The sequence below is a fragment of the Carcharhinus amblyrhynchos genome, chromosome 32, assembly GCF_965287045.1.
Source record: "Carcharhinus amblyrhynchos chromosome 32, sCarAmb.v2.hapA, whole genome shotgun sequence".
Taxonomy (NCBI): domain Eukaryota; kingdom Metazoa; phylum Chordata; class Chondrichthyes; order Carcharhiniformes; family Carcharhinidae; genus Carcharhinus; species Carcharhinus amblyrhynchos.
The window spans coordinates 5,862,390-5,878,009 of record NC_137355.1 but is presented as its reverse complement, the minus strand read 5'-3'; the positions used below and the strand labels follow the sequence as shown (position 1 = coordinate 5,878,009).

Sequence of the window (15,620 nt, the reverse complement as noted above, 5' to 3'; positions counted from 1 at the left end):
AGCCAACGGGAAGAAGGTGGGGAGGCTTTGTCTCGTCTCTCTTGCATTGCTTTTTCTTGATGAACCATTGAACTACAGCCACCCTGACTGTTGGCTTTATGCCCCTTGAATGGAAATTCTTTCGTTGTCACCAGACCCGCACTCTGGAATGAGTCAGGAAAGTCCCAGGGTGGGATGCAAACCCCATTCCACCAACAACTGAACTCCCAATCTGCAGTGGCCCACCCAACTGGAAATAAATTAGTTACAGAACCATCGAGGATTACAGCATGGAAACAGGCCCTTTGGCCCAACTTGTTCGTGCCATCTTTTTTTGAACCTCTTAACTACTCCCAATTGCCCGCATTTGGCCCATATCCCATCTTACCCATGTAACTGTCAAAATCCTTTTCAAAAAGACAAAATTGTACCCACCTCTACTACGACCTCTGGCAGCTTGTTCCAGACACTCACCACCCTCTGTGTGAAAAAATTGCCCCTCTGGACCCTTTTGTATCTCTCCCCTCTCACCTTAAACCAATACCCCCTAGTTTTTAGACTCCTCTACCTTTAAGAACATAAGAACATAAGAAATAGGAGCAGGAGTTGGCCATCTAGCCCTTCGAGCCTGCCCCGCCATTCAATAAGATCATGGCTGATCTGTCGTGGCTCAGTTCCACATTCCCGCCCTCTCCCCATAACCCTTAATCCCCTCTCTTATCAAAAACCCATCAACCCGCTTCTTAAAAATATTTAGCGAGGCAGCCTCCACCACTTCAACGGGCATAGAATTCCAGAGATTCACCACCCTTTGAGTGAAGAAGTTCCTCCTCAACTCCGTTCTAAACCGCCCCCCCTTTATCTTGAGGCTGTGCCCCCTAGTCCTACTGTCTTTTTTGAGCGGGAAGAGTCTCTCCACCTCTATCCTATCCATCCCATTCATCATCTTATACGTCTCAATGAGATCTCCCCTCAAAAGATATTGACTATCTAACTGATCTATGCCCTCATTATTTTATAGACCTCTGTAAGTTCATCCCTTAGCCTCCTATGCTCCAGAGATAAAAAGTCCCATTCAAATTCCACAGTTAGTTTGGTTGCCAGCAACATTAATCAGTTTAACTGCTCAGTGATAGAATCTCGACAGTGCAGAAGGAGGCCATGCACCGACAACATTCCCACCCCAGACCCTATCCCCACAACCCCATTAATTTATCCCGCTAATCTACACATCCCAGGATACTAAGGGGTAATTTAGCACGGCCAATTAATCTAACCAGTCCAAAGATGTGCGGGTTAGGTTGATTGGCCGTGCGAAGAAATTGCCCCTTAGTGTCCAGGGATGTGTAGGTTAGAGGGATTAGTGGGTATAATATGTAGGGATATGGGGGGTAGGGCCTGGGTGGGATTGTGTTCGGTGCAGACTCGATGGGCCGAGGGGCCTCTTTCTGTGCTGTAGGGTTCTATGATTCTAACCCGCCCATCTTTGGAGTGTGGGAGGAAACCAGAGCACCCAGAAGAAACCCACGCAGACACGGGGAGAATGTGCAAACTCCACACAGCCAGTGACCCGAGCCGGGAATCGAACCCAGGACCCTGGAGCTGTGAGGCAGCAGTGCTAACCCACTGTGCTACCCAGTTGCACAAAGTGAAATTATCGACTTAAACCGCACACACGAACCTCGGTATTAAAAACGCCAATCGAATTTCCAAAACAGGGGCCTGTTATGCTGGGCTTAGTATTTAAAGTTAGAGATTATCTTTCTGCTTGGACTCGGAGGGTAACTTTGTTCCATGGCTCGTAATCGCTGGAAACTACTTTTCAATAGTTAGCTTCATTTTTCATTGCAACCCATAACTGTCAGAGAGGAGAATTCATTGGCTCTGGTGAGCACACATTGTGGCCTCTCTCCCACAAGGTCACACCGTAATACACTTAACCGTATAGTTGTTCCCTCGAGACTGACGGACTGGGTTTATATTAATAGCATTTTCACATTGCGACAGGCTTCATGTCTTTCACTTCTGGCTCTCACAGAACGAGGGGTGGAAGTTACGCAGTGATTACTGAGCATTGCACCATTGTGGAGACTAAGCTGAGCCCTGGAAGTGCCAGTCAGACAAAGCACGACACCACACGCTTAGAATCATAGAATGCATTTGCGGAGGGATAAATTGGCCTTGGAGGGAGTGCAGAGGAGGCTGATACCGGGGGCTAGCCTGTGAGGAGAGATTGAATAGACTGGGTCTGTACCCGTTGGAGTTTAGAAGGATGAGGGGGGGATCTTATGGAGACGTATAAGATAATGAAGGGGATGGATAGGGTAGAGGTAGAGAGATTCTTCCCGCTCAGAAAGGATAGCAGAACTAGAGGACACAGCCTCAAAATAAGGGGGGCAGTTTAGAACGGAGTTGAGGAGGAACTTCTTCACTCAAAGGGTGGTGAATCTCTGGAATTCTCTGCCCGTTGAAGTGGTGGAGGCTGCCTCGCTGAATATATTTAAGTCACGGGCAGATAGGTTTCTGATAGACAGGGGAATTAAGGGGAGAAAGTGGGAAAGTGGAACTGATCCACTTCAGATCAGCCATGATCTTATTGAATGGCGGGGCAGGCTCGAAGGGCTAGATGGCCTACTCCTGCTCCTATTTCTTATCCCTACAGGGCAGAAGGAGACCATTCGGCCCATCGAGTCTGCGTTGACAACAATCCCACCCAGGCCTTATCCTCGTAACCGTACATAGTTACCCCGCTAATCCCACTAACCCGTACATCCCGGGACACCTAGGGGGCAATTTAGCACGGCCAATGCACCCCAACCCGCACATCTTTGGGAGGAGCACTTGGGGGTTGGGTTAACTTGTGAATGAACAAGACTTTCCTGAGCTTGGCAAATGTGACCTTGTGAAAGCCACTCCTCTGAGTAAACGCAGAGCCGTGTGACTCCCGGTATCCCTTCCCCCCTGCACCCGGAGGGGGGGGAGTGGGAGAGGGGGATATTGAAGGAGGGAAGTCTGTGCATTTGGCTGGTGGTCTCGGTGAGGTCATTGGACAAGGAAACAGGACCATGGGATCCGGAAGTGAGGGACAACCATTTAGTATCTAGTTCACCCTTGTATGGGTGGTATGGAGGCACGCGGTTAGCACCCACAGTGCTTGGGGTCCGGACTCAATTCTGGCCTCGGGTGACTGTCGGCATGGAGTTTGCACATCCTCCCCGTGTCTGCGTGGGTTTCCTCCGGGTGCTCCGGTTTCCTCCCACAGTCCAAAGATATGCGGGTTAGGTGGATTGGCCATGTTAAATTGCCCCTAAGTGCCCAAGGATGTGTAGGTTAGGTGGATTGGCCGTGCTAAATTGCCCCTTAGTGTGAGGGGCACTAACAGGGTCAATATGTGGGGCTAAAGGGATAGGGATTGGGTGAGATTGGTATTGGTGAAACCTCAATGAGTCTGCTCCTGCACTTGGAAATTGTAGGGATTCTATTCTATGTTGGTACAGTCAGGAATGGAATATGGGTGGCATGGTAGTTAACACTGCTGCCTCATCGCGCCAGCGACCCGGGTTCAAATACAGCCTTGGTGGCTGTCTGTGTGGAATTTGCACATTCTCTGCGTGGGTTTCCTCCGGGTGCTCCGGTTTCTTCCCAAGATGTACGGGTTAGGTGGGTTGGCCATGTTAAATTGCCCCTAAGTGCCCAAGGATGTGTAGGTTAGGTGGACGGGCCATGCTAAATTGCCCGCTCGTGTCCAAAGATGCGTAGATTAGGCGGACTGCCTGTGCTAAGTGAGCAGAGTAACGGGAATGCGGGGTGGAGGGGGTCCTGAGTAAGAGGAGCTGTCTGAGTAAGTTGGTGGGCCGAACGGCCTTCTTCTGCACTGGAGGGATTCTATGGATTCTCATTGAAACCTATCAGATTCTGTATTGTTCAGTACCTCCTTCGGTCTTTAACAATATCATGAACGTCCTTTCGTCTTGTGTTCCATTGCGTCCTTGTCAAGCCTCTCCGAGCCCCCACCGAGTCCTGACTTTCTATTTTGCTACCCCTGCTCCACCCTCTCTCTATCCGTATAAAACTCATTACATTTCTCCCTCTTTAGCTCCGAAGAAGAGTCGTGAGGACTTGAAACATTAACTCTGTGTTTATCTCTCCACAGTTCCTTCCAGACCCGCTGAGATTATCCAGCATCTCCTGTTGCTATTTCAGATTCTGAAGGGGTTTGACAGGGCAGCTATTCAAGTTTCCTTTGGCCGTGGCAGTCTCAGGTCCAAAGGAATGAGACGAGGAGAGATTTCTCGACACAAAGGGTTGTGAAGCTTCAAGATTTTCTATCACAAAGTGTTCTTGATGTTCTGTCCTTCCAGGCTAAAGTAGACAGATTCTCAATCTGTCAGGGGACTCAGGGATAAGTCATGTGAAGTTGAGCGATCGGCCTGAGGACTGAGACACTGCATGGCCTACACCTGCTCCAATTTCTTGGACACTAACGGGCAATTTAGCATGGCCAGTCCACCTAATCTGCACATCCTTGGGCACTTAGGGGCAGCTTAACATGGCTGATCCACCTAACCCGTACATCTTGGGAGTGTGGGAAGAAACCAGAGCACCGCAAATGCAGGGAGAATGTGCAAACTCCACACGGACAGTCACCCAAGGCTGGAATTAATTTGGAATGTATGTGTCAGCTATGAAGACCCAGACCAGAAACTCCAAGAAATTTGTGAAGATAGCCTAGACCCTGGGATTTACACATGATTTTGGCATTGGTGAGAATAAGGCATTTCACTCCCGATATGATTCAAATGACCCACTAGGGAGCTTTTATCAAACAAAGTTTATTTAAGAACACAGTTAAAATATACCAAAAAATATTAACATAGCATTTACCAATTAAATGACACAGTATAACTCCTAACTGCTAGCTATCTCTGTTGTTCCAAGTTAAACTCCATCCCACAGACTTCAGACTTAGCACAAAAGCAAGTATGCTCACATGATGCTGGATCTTTAACTTTGCAACACCACAAATTCAGGTCAGTTGTTTGTGGAAAAGGATATTTCCTCAAAACAGCTAAATGTCAGATGGGTAAACTTAATCTTAGACAGCTTCTATAGAATCATAGAGTCCCTACAGTGCAGAAAGAGGCCATTCAGTCCATTGAGTCTGCACCGACCACAATCCCACCCAGGCCCTATTCTCATTATGCCACATATTTACCCTGCTAATTCTCCTGACACTAGTGGGGAAATTTAGCATGGCTAATCAACTGAACTTGCACATCTTTGGACTGTGGGAGGAAACCAGTGTACCCTGAGGAAACCCAGGCAGACATAGGGAAAATGAACAAACTCTACACAGACAGGGAACAGAAACTCTGATTCCAGAGAGAGGGGAAAATCGCTGTTGCTTCTCTCCACTTCAATCTACGACTGAAAAGTGAAAATAAAAACTGGGCTTTCCTGTGAAGTCTAACCACATGATCTGTCCTGTAAATCACCCCCAAACAAGTTCCACTTTGCAATCCTAAAGGACCATTAAAACGACACAACTCTGCATTAGTTCAGATTAAAATCAACATGATATCGATTATACTGCCTCAGCAACAATAAAGGACACCGGCTACAGACAACACGATGCCGATAAATTGCCAAGGCTGCAGAAACACCCCGCAGGGAAACATGATTAAAATACATTTCTTAAAGGTGCAGTAGCATCAGAAAACTAAATGTAGGGGTCATAGAATCCCTACATTACAGAATGAGGCCATTCGGCCCATCGAGTCTGTACCAACCACATTCCCAACCATGCCCTATTCCCGTAACCCCACACATTTACCCTGCTAATCCCCCTGACGCTCGGGTCAATCAACCCAACCCCCACATCTTCGGACTGTGGGAGGAAACCAGAGCACCCGGAGGAAACCCACACGGACATGGGGAGAATGTGCAAGCTCCACACAGATAGTGACCCGAGCTGGGAATCGAACCCAGCTCCCTGGCGCTGTGAGGCAGGAGGGCTAACCATTCTGCCACCACGCAGCTCAAAGGGAGTTAATCTCCCAAGGTTAACTCCCAGGTGAACCCACATTTGAATAACAGAACTGCTCCCCTATCTCTTTAACAACCCAATTACAGTTTTCCGATTTTCCAATTTCTTTCCCACTGAAAGGGTGTGACTCTGCCTCAATATGATACATTATTCCAGAACAGTAAGCGACGTTAACACTTTACCTAATGATTTGAAGATATCTGGACCAGCATACTTCCCGTCAAAATAAACCGCGTTATTCTGTGGGTCGAAGGCGCGACACATTCGAACAAATACAACTTCTAAAGAACCTGCAAATCAGGAGAAAAGATTCAGAATTGGCATTGGTACCATAAATATAGCATTGATTCTGGGAATATCAAAACCCTGTGACGGGAGGCGTCATTCCCAAACTAGGGAAGACAAACAGAGACATGGAATCCTGTACAATGAAACTTGTCGCAGGATTAGAGTCAAGTCTTTGGCAGCGATGGGTTACATTCCAAAAACCGTTTGCGGTTTCACCCTAACAGATACGCATGCGAATGTCTAAACCCTCATTGAGACATTAGCTACTTCACTTAATTGAGTGGCCTCCTTATCTGGGGAAGGATGCTCTTGTACTGGAGACAGTGGCCGGCACAGTGGGTTAGCACTGCTGCCTCACAGCGCCAGGGACCAGAGTTCAATTCCTGCCTTGGGTCACTCTCTGTGTGGAGTTTGCACATTCTCCCCATGTCTGCGTGGGTTTCCTCCGGGTGCTCCGGTTTCCTCCCACAGTCCCAAAGATGTGCTGATTGAGGCGCATTGGCCGTGCTAAATTCTGCCCCAACAGGCACCAAAGTGTGGCAACGAGGGTATCCTCATTGCAATGTTAATGTAAGCTTTCTTGTGACTAATTAATAGATTTTAACTTTAGAAGATTCACCAGACTGATTCCTGGGACGGCAGGACTGATGTATAAGAAGAGGTTGAGTTGGTTAGGATTGTATTTGTTGGAGTACAGAAGAATGAGGGGGGGGTTCTCACAGAAACTTATAAACTTCTAACAGGGCTAGACAAAGTAGATGCAGGAAGGATGTTCCTGATGGTGAGGGGAGTCCAGAACCAGGGGTCACAGTCTGACTTCCTCACCCAGCACAGATTAAATATCAGAGGAACAGGAGGTGGGCAGTGATCGCCCAGGTCACGGTTTCAATTTTTGGTCGGACAGGGAGGCTTTAAGTGAGGCAGAGATGGAAGATAGTGAGGTCCCCACCTCTAACCTCCTGTCCAATGAACCATCCCTCCCACCTTGTCTCCAAACTCATCTTGGCGGACGGCTATGTCTACCCCAACCAAGACTTTCCTACTTTTCAAGATCGCAGACAGAATCATAGAATCCTGACAGTGCAGAAGGAGACCATTCGGCCCATTGAGTCTGTACCCACAACAATTCCTATCCCCGTAACCCCACGTATTTATCCTGCGAATCCATCTAACCTAGGCATCCCGGGACATTAATGTAGCATGGCCAATCCACCTAACCCCTTCGGAGGAAACCGGAGCGCCCGGAGGAAACCCACACAGGCACGGGGAGAACGTGCAGACTCTGCGCAGAGAGTGACCCGAACCGGGAACTGAATCCGGGTCCCTGGAGCTGCGGGGCAGCAGTTCGAACCACTGTGCCACCCCCACCTTTGTTCCAACCTGTGAAATCTGTCCAAAACCAGGGAGGAAACGGGCAACGGTTGGTTACCTGCTTTCAAAAGTACAATCTGATCATTTTGACACAGTTCCATGAATCCGTCAATCCGTTTCGCAAACTCCACCACGTATTGAATGGCTTCGGTTATTTTGATAGCGCACAGCTGCCACATCACCTCTCTGGGCTACACAAAAAAGGAACAATCGTGTGAGCGTACAGCCAGTGACGCTTGTGGTACTCACTGTTAGATCCGGAATTATTACTCCCCCTACCTTATTCTGGTAAATCTCCACTTCCTCCTGTACGTAAGCTTGCCATGTTATCTGCTGCAGTTCCTCTCGCAGGTACTGGCAGGTCTCAATGTGGGACTTGGAAATGTTCTGTGCAAGGTGCTCTGTCGGGGGGGGGAAAAAAATATTCAGCAATTTATGGGACGTCTGAAACACTGACCAATGGTCACAGGACGAAACAGGCGAAGCAAATTTAATCAGAGCCTGGGAAGGCAGGGAGTGATCTGTGTAGGGTGTGTAACTGATCACCCAGCGGCAATCTTCAACTAGGAGATGGCACATAAGTTCCAACTGGTAACGCGACAGTTAAACACATACCCCAGTGTTGCTGTGGTGCACAGATAGAATCTCTACAGTGCAGGAGGTGGCCACTCAGCCCGTCCAGTCTGTACTGGCTCTCCAAAACAGCATCCCCACCCAGCTCCTCTCCTCCACCCTATTCCTGTAATCCTGTACATTTACCATGGCCAATCCACCTCAACCACGCATCTTGGGGCAATCTACTCTGGACAATCCATCTAAACTACACATCTCGGGGCTCAAAGGGCTAACCCACCATGGCAAATCCAGCTAACCTGCACACATTTTGGCACTTCTTCCATCAGGAAAAAAGATACAAAAGTCTGAGGTCACGCACCAACCGACTCAAGAACAGCTTCTTACATCATATAAGAACATAAGAAATAGGAGCAGGAGTAGGCCATCTAACCCCTCGAGCCTGCCCCGCCATTCAATAAGATCATGGCTGATCTGTCGTGGCTCAGTTCCACATTCCCGCCCTCTCCCCATAACCCTTAATCCCCTCTCTTATCAAAAACCCATCAACCCGCGTCTTAAATATATTTAGCGAGGCAGCCTCCACCACTTCAACGGGCAGAGAATTCCAGAGATTCACCACCCTTTGAGTGAAGAAGTTCCTCCTCAACTCCGTTCTAAACCGCCCCCCCTTTATCTTGAGGCTGTGCCCCCTAGTCCTACTGTCCTTTCTGAGCGGGAAGAGTCTCTCCACCTCTATCCTATCCATCCCATTCATCATCTTATACGTCTCAATGAGATCTCCCCTCATTCTTCTAAACTCTAACGAGTACAAGCCTAGTTTATCCAGCCTCTCCTCATTGTTCAACCCCCTCAACTCCGGAATCTCTAGGACCCCGAGGTCCCTCTGCACCGTCGCACGCTGCAGTTTTTCGCCACGTAAGTAATAGTCCTTCCTACCATTATTCCTACCAAAGTGGACCACCTCACACTTGCCAACATTAAATTCCATTTACCATTTCCTGGCCCATTCGCCCAGCCTATCTAGATCCTTCTGCAGACTCTCCACACCCTCCGCACAATTTGCCGTTCCACCAATCTTGGTGTCATCAGCAAATTTCGACACCATACACTCGGTTCCCTCCTCCAGATCATCTATATAAATGGTAAATAGCTGAGACCCCAGCACCGACCCCTGGGGCACTCCACTAGTCACCAACCGCCAATCCGAATAGCACCCATTGACCCCCCACTCTCTGCCTTCCCTGCTGCCATCAGACTTTTGAATGGACCTACCTCGCACTAAGCTGATCTTTCTCTACACCCTCGCTATGATTGTAACACTACATTCAGCACACTCTCCTTTCCTTCTCTATGAATGGTATGCTTTGTCTGTATAGCGCGCAAGAAACAATACTTCTCATTGTGTACCAATAAATGTGACAATAATAAATCAAATCAAATTAAATAAATGGCAATTTGCCATGGCCAATCCATCTAACCCGCACATCTTTGGACTGTGGGAGGAAACTGGAGCACCTGGAGGAAACCCATGCAGACACGGGGAGAATGTGCAGACTCCACACAGTCAGTGACCCAAGGCCAGAATTGAACCCGGGTCCCTGGCGCTGTGAGGCAGCAGTGCTTACCCACTGTGCCAGCATGAGGCAAGCGTATTTAGGGAACGGAATAAGGCCATTCAGCCAAGCATCTCTGTGCTAGTCCCCACTCACACTGTAGTCTTGTGACAACCAAAAACAGATCTTCTCTCTCCAAATCTCTTTTTCATTCTTTTGTGGGACAGAGGCATCGCTGGCTGGCCAGCATTTACTGCCCAACATTAATAGCTTGCGCAGGGACTCAACCACATTGCTGTGGCTCTGGATTCACAGATAGACCAGACCAAGTAAGGATGGAAGATTTCCTTTCCCTCAAGGGCATTAGTAAACCAGATGGATTTTCACGGCAACCAGCAATGGTTTGACTTTTATTTCCGTATGTGCTTTAAAATTCAAATTTCAGCATTTGCCATGGTGGGATTCAAACCTGGGACGCCAGGAACACTACTCAGGAACACTAGCCCAGTGACAATACAACTACGCCACTGCCTCTCCAGATCTCAGTACTTTCCCTTCCTTCAAATCTTCATTGGAGTTAAAAATTCAAATATATTGAAGTTTCAGCTCAGCGATATTGCCCTGTGAAAGAGGCAGCGTACCAGGGCCAATGGGGTTGGGTCAGTGAAATAGAGCCCTATTATTGGGCGACTGTAAGAGTTACTGGGAGGGGATGGGTTTTGGTGATGGACTCGAAATTTGCCTGAATCACTGGATGCACCACACGGTTTCTGGAGGTGAGAAGTGTGCTATTAATTCCGTCCAGTCAGCCCCTGAAGGAGGTGCCAAGAGAACACAACAATGGGGAGGGGCGCTGTTTGAGTACCAAGACAGGCTGGTTAGAAGGCCTGCCTCTCTCCTCTGGGATATGGTCTCAGTTGTTTTGGCAGACTTTAGGTCCTCTAGCTCTCATCCCTCACACCCCCTCCTCCCTGGACCTTCACATCCTCCATTACAACTCATTTTGCATTATCCGCAAGGTAGACCTCAGGAGCCATGTAGAGATGAAAAATACCCTAAAAGTCTAATTTGGTTCTCATTATACAGACCCGCTGGTGAAAAAAAAACTCTCATTCTTGAGAGCACTAAAACTTTAAAATCTCCTCAAGTGGTTAATCTCTTATAAAAACAATTTTACGTTCGTAACCCTAATCCTTGAATAGCCTTGTTAAACTTAACCAGTTGTGGGTGTTTATGTTTACTCCATCAATCTGTGATTCCCACATTGTGGGTTAAGGTCTTTGAACGACCAAAATGAGATCTGTTTGAACTTAGCACTCAGTGGCCCCTCTGCATTCATATTGCACTCCTGTGTGATTCGAACCCCACCACCATTCCAAACCAAAATGGGATCTATCAAAAATGGGAGCAGAAATGTCTGCCTCTAGTTCCCACCCACCAGTGTGACAGAGATCCGTGTAACAGGAAGACATGTCAGAGGGGTAAATGGGAGAGTGTAGCATGGGGCAGGATGTCACAGGCCATTCTAAGAGAAGCCAATGCGACACACTTCTATAACAGGAGCCTGTGCAAATGTACCCAGTTCAACATGTCCCTGTGTGTGAGGATGAAGTGTTGTAATGGCGGAAAGTGTGAAAGAAGGTGCAGCAGAGTGGTCCTTGAAAGGAGGGGGGATATTTCCCGAGGGCCATGTGACCAAAGAGGACCCGATGGATCATCCCAGTGGACAGCTGAGCCAATCGGCAGGAGGCTGTGTGCCATAGGGTGAGGACGGACTCACATTTGGGATTACCGGACGAGTAATCCAGAGGCTAATGGACAAATGATTCCGAGACGTGAGTTCGAATCTCACCACAGCAACTGGAGGGTTCAGTTCATTAAATAAATCTAGAATAGAAAAATTACTCTCGCGCTGACTGATGTCATCGGAGAACCATCACTGAGCACGGAAATCGGCTGGTACAAAGTACCCAGTCTGAACTCCACGTGACTGCTTAACCCTCGGCAATGTTGCTGACCATTAATTACCCTCTGAAACAATTTTAAAACCCGTTCGAGAAGGTGGTTCCCCACCAGTTTCTCGAGGACAATTACGAATGGGAATAAATTCTCCCTCAATGTTACTCAAACAGGCACCGGAGTGTGGCAACGAGGGGATTTTCACAGTAGCTTCATTGCAGTGTTAATGTATGCCCATTTGTGACTTCATAGAATCTACAGTGCAGAAGGAGGCCATTTGGCCCATCAAGCTTATACCAACCACAATCCCACTCAGGCCCTATCCCCGTAACCCCACATATTTACCCTCCTAATCTCCCTGACACGAAGGGTCAACTTAGCATAGTGAATCAACCTAATCCGCACATCTTTGGTGTGTGGGAGGAAACCGGAGCACCCGGAGGAAACCCACGCAGACACGGGGAGAATGTGCAGACTCCGCACAGACAGTGACCCGAGGCGGGAATTGAACCTGCGTTCCTGGCACCGTGAGGCAGCAGTGCTCACCTCTGTGCCACACTGAGAAGTCTCACAGCACTCGGCTAACGTCCTACAACTTTATTTGGCAGCTCTGCCTTTCAGAGTCCCAGCTCTGAGACTCTGAAAACTCGTGTTGCCAAATAGACCTGTTGGACTTGAACCTGGCATTGTGAGATTTCTTACTGTGCTTACCCCAGACCAACGCCGGCATCTCCACCTACTGTGCCACCCCAGACACTATGAACTAAATTAAGAATTTTAAATGGTGCCACTGAGGCTAGGAGAGAAAAAAAAACAGACGGCATGGGTTAAGAGTGAAAGGAGAAAAGTTTAAAGGGAATATTAGAGGGGGGCTTCTTCATGCAGAGAGTGGTGGGAGTGTGGAATGAGCTGCCGGATAAATGCGGGGTCACTTTTAAGAAAAACTTGGACGGATTCACGGATGAGAGGGGTGTGGAGGGATAGGGTCCAAGTGCAGGTCAGTGGGACTAGGCTAAAAATGGTTCAGCGCAGACAAGGAGGGCCAAAAGACCTGTTTCTGAGCTGCAATTTTCCATGGTTTTTCTATGCCTGTGGAATCCGTATAGTGAGAAGGAAGAATTTAAAAAAAGAAATACAGCTTGGGTTAAGTCTAATTGCCAAAACCATCCTTAACCAATGTCTGCACCATGCTAAATTCAGCGAAATAATCTATCTGAAGTTAGCTGGTGAAAATATTGCGACACAGGAACAATGCAGGAAGTCTAAATTGAAACTTGGAACTGAAGTAATCTCACTTACCTTTGAAGTCACCACATTTTGGTCTGATTGTTTGTTTTTATGTCAACGGTACATCTCTTAACTGGAGACTATGACTCCCTGAAAAATGTCTGCAGTTGGCTATCGCGGATCCTGTATAAATCATTACGTATTTTAACTTGCAAGAGCAATGTGAGACACGATGATTTTCACACAGCGAGTGGTTGGGGTCTGCAATGTGCTGTCTGAGCTTGTGGAAGGTTCAATCCTTTGAAAGATGTTTCCAAGGTGGTGTAGTTAGGGGGGGGATTGGCCATGCTAAGTTGACCCTTAGTGTCACAAGGTGTGTATGTTAGAGGGATGAATGGGTTAAACACGAGGGCGTTATGGGGATAGGGTGGGATTGTGGTCGGTGCACACTCTATGGGCTGAGTGGCCTCCCTCTGCACTGTAGGGATTCTGTGATAAAAGGCTTTTTAGTTGAAGAAGGTTGTGGAGTTAATGGGATGAAGGCAGGAGAGTCTGGAGGAAGGGACTGAGTGGAGGGGAACAAAGTTTGCTGGTGACATGAAGATGAGTGGGAAAGCGTGGAGGGCGCGGAAAGCCTGCAGAGAGATTTGGTAGGCTGCGTGAGTGGGCGAGGATCTGGCAGATGGAGTATAACGTTGGCAAATGTGAGCTTATCCACTTTGGAAGAAATAAGAGTAAAATGGAATCTTTATTTAAATGGTGAAAAATTACAACGTGCTACGGTGCAGAGGGATCTGGGGGTCCTTGTGCATGAATCGCAAAAACCCAGTCTGCAGGTGCAGCAGGTGATCAAGAAGGCAAAGGGAATGTTGGCCTTTATAGCGAGGGGGATAGAATATAAAAGCAGGGAGGTCTTGCTGCAACTGTACAGGGCACTGGTGAGGCCGCAGCTGGAGTACTGTGTGCAGTTTTGGTCCCCTTATTTGCGAAAGGATATATTGGCCTTGGAGGGAGTACAGAGAAGGTTCACCAGGCTGATACCGGAGATGAGGGGGTTAGTTTATGAGGAGAGATTGAGTAGATTGGGTCTGTACTCGTTGGAGTTTACAAGGCTGAGGGGGGACCTTATAGAGACATATAAGACAATGAAGGGGATGGATAGGGTAGAATTAGAGAGATTCTTCCCGCTAGATTGAATATGAAAGTAGGGAGGTCTTGCTGCAGCTGTATAGGGCATTGGTGAGGCCGCAGCTGGAGTACTGTGTGCAGTTTTGGGCGCCGCACCTGCGCAAAGATATTTTGGCCTTGGAGGGAGTGCAGAGGAAGTTTACTAGGCTGATACTGGAGTTGAGGGGGTTGAGCTATGAGGAGAGGCTGAATAAACTAGGCTTGTACTCGTTAGAGTTTAGAAGAATGAGGGGAGATCTCATTGAGACGTATAAGATGATGAATGGGATGGATAGGATAGAGGTGGAAAGACTCTTCCCGCTCAAAAAAGACAGTAGGACTAGGGGGCACAGCCTCAAGATAAAGGGGGGGCGGTTTAGAACAGAGTTGAGGAGGAACTTCTTCACTCAAAGGGTGGTGAATCTCTGGAATTCTCTGCCTGTTGAAGTGGTGGAGGCTGCCTCGCTAAATATTTTTAAGACGCGGGTTGATGGGTTTTTGATAAGCGAGGGGATTAAGGGTTATGGGGAGAGGGCGGGAAAGTGGAACTGAGCCACGACAGATCAGCCATGATCTTATTGAATGGCGGGGCAGGCTCGAAGGGCCGGATGGCCGACTCCTGCTCCTATTTCTTACGTTCTTATGAATGGCAAGAGGGGACAAGCTAATTCGGAAAGCTGGTGCAGACATGATGGGCTGAATGGCCTCTTTCTCCAGCGTGGCAAGGTTGACAATCAGCAGGTTCTGACAGAAACCATGGGATTACACAAACCACCTTAGGCTGAAAACAAGCGCAAGGGAATGAATCTTGTCTCTAATCTAAGACCTTTCTAAAAAGTTGACAACATCCATCTTAGAACATGGTTGTTTGACATGACATTCCTTCTTGGAACAGACCCTGGGGGCGGGACGTTCCGGCCACACACGCCCCAAGATGAGAAATCCCCACCCAATGTCAACAGACCTTGGCGTGTCCTGTCCCACCCTCTACGATTCCGGTGTAGTCCAGCAGTGTGTAGGAACATTAACGTTTATTTATTCGTCACAAGTAAGGCTTACGTTAACACTGCAATGAAGTTACTGTGAAAAATCCCCTACATTATCTATAACCAGGAGGGAAGTGGGCGGCACGGTAGCACAGTGGGTTAGCACTGCTGCTTCACAGCTCCAGGGTCCTGGGTTCGATTCCCGGCTCGGGTCACTGTTCTGCGTGGAGTTTGCACATTCCCCTCGTGTCTACATGGGCTTACTCCCACAGTCCAAAGACGTGTAGGGTTAGGTCAATTGGCCGTGCTAAGAAATTGCCCCTTAGAGTCCAGGGATGCGTAGGTTGGAGGGATTGGTGGGTGGGATATGGGGGTAGGGCCTGGGTGGGATTGCACTCGGTGCAGACTCGATGGGCCGAAGGGCCTCTTTCTGCGCTGTAGGGTTCTGTGATTCTAGAAGCTTAAAAA

At 48.2% G+C, this 15,620-nt stretch overlaps 1 protein-coding gene across 1 annotated transcript in view; it reads right to left on the bottom strand.

Annotated features, from left to right (window-relative positions):
- Positions 1 to 15,620, bottom strand: part of LOC145360646 (nuclear receptor ROR-alpha A) — a 159,178-nt gene that overhangs the window by 13,042 nt on the left and 130,516 nt on the right. Inside the window, exons 5-7 of the mRNA XM_080215994.1 lie at positions 7,964 to 8,085; positions 7,743 to 7,875; positions 6,208 to 6,315 (exon numbers count right to left, since the gene is read on the bottom strand). Coding sequence (XP_080072120.1) covers positions 6,208 to 6,315; positions 7,743 to 7,875; positions 7,964 to 8,085 — 363 coding nt within the window. The remainder of the gene's footprint in view (positions 1 to 6,207; positions 6,316 to 7,742; positions 7,876 to 7,963; positions 8,086 to 15,620) is intronic.